This window comes from Exserohilum turcica (assembly GCF_000359705.1).
Source record: "Exserohilum turcica Et28A unplaced genomic scaffold SETTUscaffold_101, whole genome shotgun sequence".
Taxonomy (NCBI): domain Eukaryota; kingdom Fungi; phylum Ascomycota; class Dothideomycetes; order Pleosporales; family Pleosporaceae; genus Exserohilum; species Exserohilum turcicum.
The window spans coordinates 1-2120 of record NW_007359917.1 but is presented as its reverse complement, the minus strand read 5'-3'; the positions used below and the strand labels follow the sequence as shown (position 1 = coordinate 2120).

At 55.3% G+C, this 2120-nt stretch overlaps 2 protein-coding genes across 2 annotated transcripts; one reads left to right on the top strand and one right to left on the bottom strand.

Annotated features, from left to right (window-relative positions):
• The first annotated feature begins 239 nt into the window (after positions 1 to 239).
• Positions 240 to 917, top strand: SETTUDRAFT_169856 (uncharacterized protein). The gene has a single exon (XM_008023610.1). It carries the CDS (start codon positions 399 to 401, stop codon positions 594 to 596), a length of 198 nt encoding a protein of 65 aa, XP_008021801.1. The 5' UTR covers positions 240 to 398; the 3' UTR covers positions 597 to 917.
• Positions 918 to 1013: 96 nt separating this feature from the next.
• On the bottom strand, positions 1014 to 1785 carry SETTUDRAFT_185136 (uncharacterized protein; the record flags this gene model as incomplete). The annotated part of the gene is made up of 1 exon (XM_008023609.1): positions 1014 to 1785. Exon 1 carries the CDS (start codon positions 1443 to 1445, stop codon positions 1014 to 1016), a length of 432 nt encoding a protein of 143 aa, XP_008021800.1. The 5' UTR covers positions 1446 to 1785.
• Positions 1786 to 2120: the final 335 nt, after the last annotated feature.

Below are 2120 nucleotides of genomic sequence, written 5' to 3'. Positions count from 1 at the left end.
TGCTCCTGGCGGCTGTCACGCGCTGCACCGGTGGAGAGTGAGAGAGCCTCCATGGCAGTCGTCGAGGCAATCTAGCCTTCGTACAGCAGTACACGTGTCGAAGGTGGGCTGCTCGTTTGGAGACGACATGTGTGCCGCGGGGAAGGATGACGAGCTAGAAGCCGCCCATGTCAGTGTACATGGGGAGCGACGCATCCCTTGCGAGTCATTGCCACAAGGCACAAGAAAAGAAAAAAAAAGAGTCACGGGCTGCACAGGCAGCAAAATGAGGCAAGTCGTCCGCAACACACCCTGCTTGCCCCTCCATCGTCGTGATCGCGAATCTGCCCACTCATCGACACGACTGGTCGTGTCGCCATGCTGAGGCGAAAAAGCACATCGGCACTTGGCCGAGGGCCATGGCAGGGCATGAAACTGCGCTGCAAACCGAGCAGGCTCATCCCGTATGTCTCGCTGATCGGCCCGACGTCAGCTTTCGAATTCGGGCAATTCAAGCGGGTAAAAACACCAGGATGAAGGATGGAGCGACTGGACGTAAGCCGGGACCGCTGCGACACATGCCGTCTTACAGCCTTGTGAACCCATTGCAGAGGTAAACGGTGAAAAGGACCGCTGATCCTGCTCCCGAGTCCCACTTGATTGGGTGAGTGTCTGGACCCAGTTGCAGCGTGTCATCAACCTAGCCCCTCTCCCCAGTGCATCATTTTCATGTATGTATGTACCATATATGTAGCGGCTCTTACTCCTATCCTGATATCATGCAGAATCGCAGAATAAGCAGTCGACGCGCACGCGCCTCTGGGTGTGTATGTATGCTGGGGCTGCATGCTGGGCCGGATTCATCTGCTCTGCCAATCCATCGCTGTGGGTAAGAAGGAAGGAGAACAGGTCCAAGTTGGAGGTCGATGAAGGGGAGGAAGAGGAATAAGAAGTCGACAAGAGAAAAGAAAGAAAAGAAAGAAAGAAAGAAAAAAAAAACTCAATGCCCCCACATAAGAATGGCGAGTCAACATTCACACCGACACTGGTTTACATATAGCGTTTGCGGAAGGTGGGATGACAGCGAAAAGTGATGTGTTTGGAGAGATGGCGGTGAAGCGGTTACGTGCACTGCTCGGGGACCCGGTTAGTCTAGTGCTTAGGGCCGATGACGACGAGGGTTCGATCAACGTAGGCATGTCATGCATGGGCGCAGCCGTGCGATGACTAGGCTCCATGCAAAGGTCCAGAGCGCAAGCAGGGTCGGGGAGGTGCACGGCCATGGCATGCAATATTTGATCCAATTCGGTAGTTGGGGTATAAGTAGGGCCAGGAAGAGGGTCCATGGACATGGTTGCGACAGATGCATGTCTAGATGGGGATATGCTTTGTAGTGTCGAGGCTTGTGGTAGGGCCAGCGCTGCATCAAGACCAAGGCGATACATTGACAGTATTGACCGCCTCATAAGCGCAGCCCGCGTGCAGTCATCTGTACGATGTGAGAAGGAGGGCAGACACGGCACAGGGCACTGCAATCGCCATGTGCTGGATACGAATGCGAATCATGGCCCTAGAGTTGACACTTGGCCTGGGGTTCCTGGGACGGCTAAGTTGACATTGTTATTCGGACCGTTTTCCAGCAGAGTTGGAGCTACGCGCGCACTACGCTGTTGTAGAGTGGTCAACTGTGCAAGTTCCACACCACCTTGGAGGTTTGGAGCGATTGCTAGCAGGGATGCACCACCAGTAGCTACCACGACGGAGATTTGTTGGAACCTGGTACTGGTAGCAACCGGTGCCCGTCTGACAAGGCAGGACAAGGCAGGACAAGAGCAGACCAGACGATACCAGTCAAGTCAAGGCCATGATGGTCGAGTGCGCGTGCACACACACACACCCACCCTACCACGACGAGTGTCGAGTTAAAGTTCCGGTCTGAGCGATGGAATGAGCCGAGCAACCGCCCTCGTCGCAGCGTCCGATTGAGCGCGGCCGGAGCAGACTCCGGCGGGCAGGCAGCGCAGCGAGTGTGATTTTTTTTTTAAAGTTTGGCCATGGGCCGCTCTTGGCTGGTTTCCAAGCGCATGGTCATGTGGCTTCTGACCGCTCTGGTGGATCGTACGAGGAGAGCGTGGTGGAGA

Coding starts and splice junctions, on each gene's coding strand:
- SETTUDRAFT_169856 (XM_008023610.1), top strand. CDS start 399: ATGGCAGGGCATGAAACTGCGCTGCAAACCGAGCAGGCTCATCCCGTA.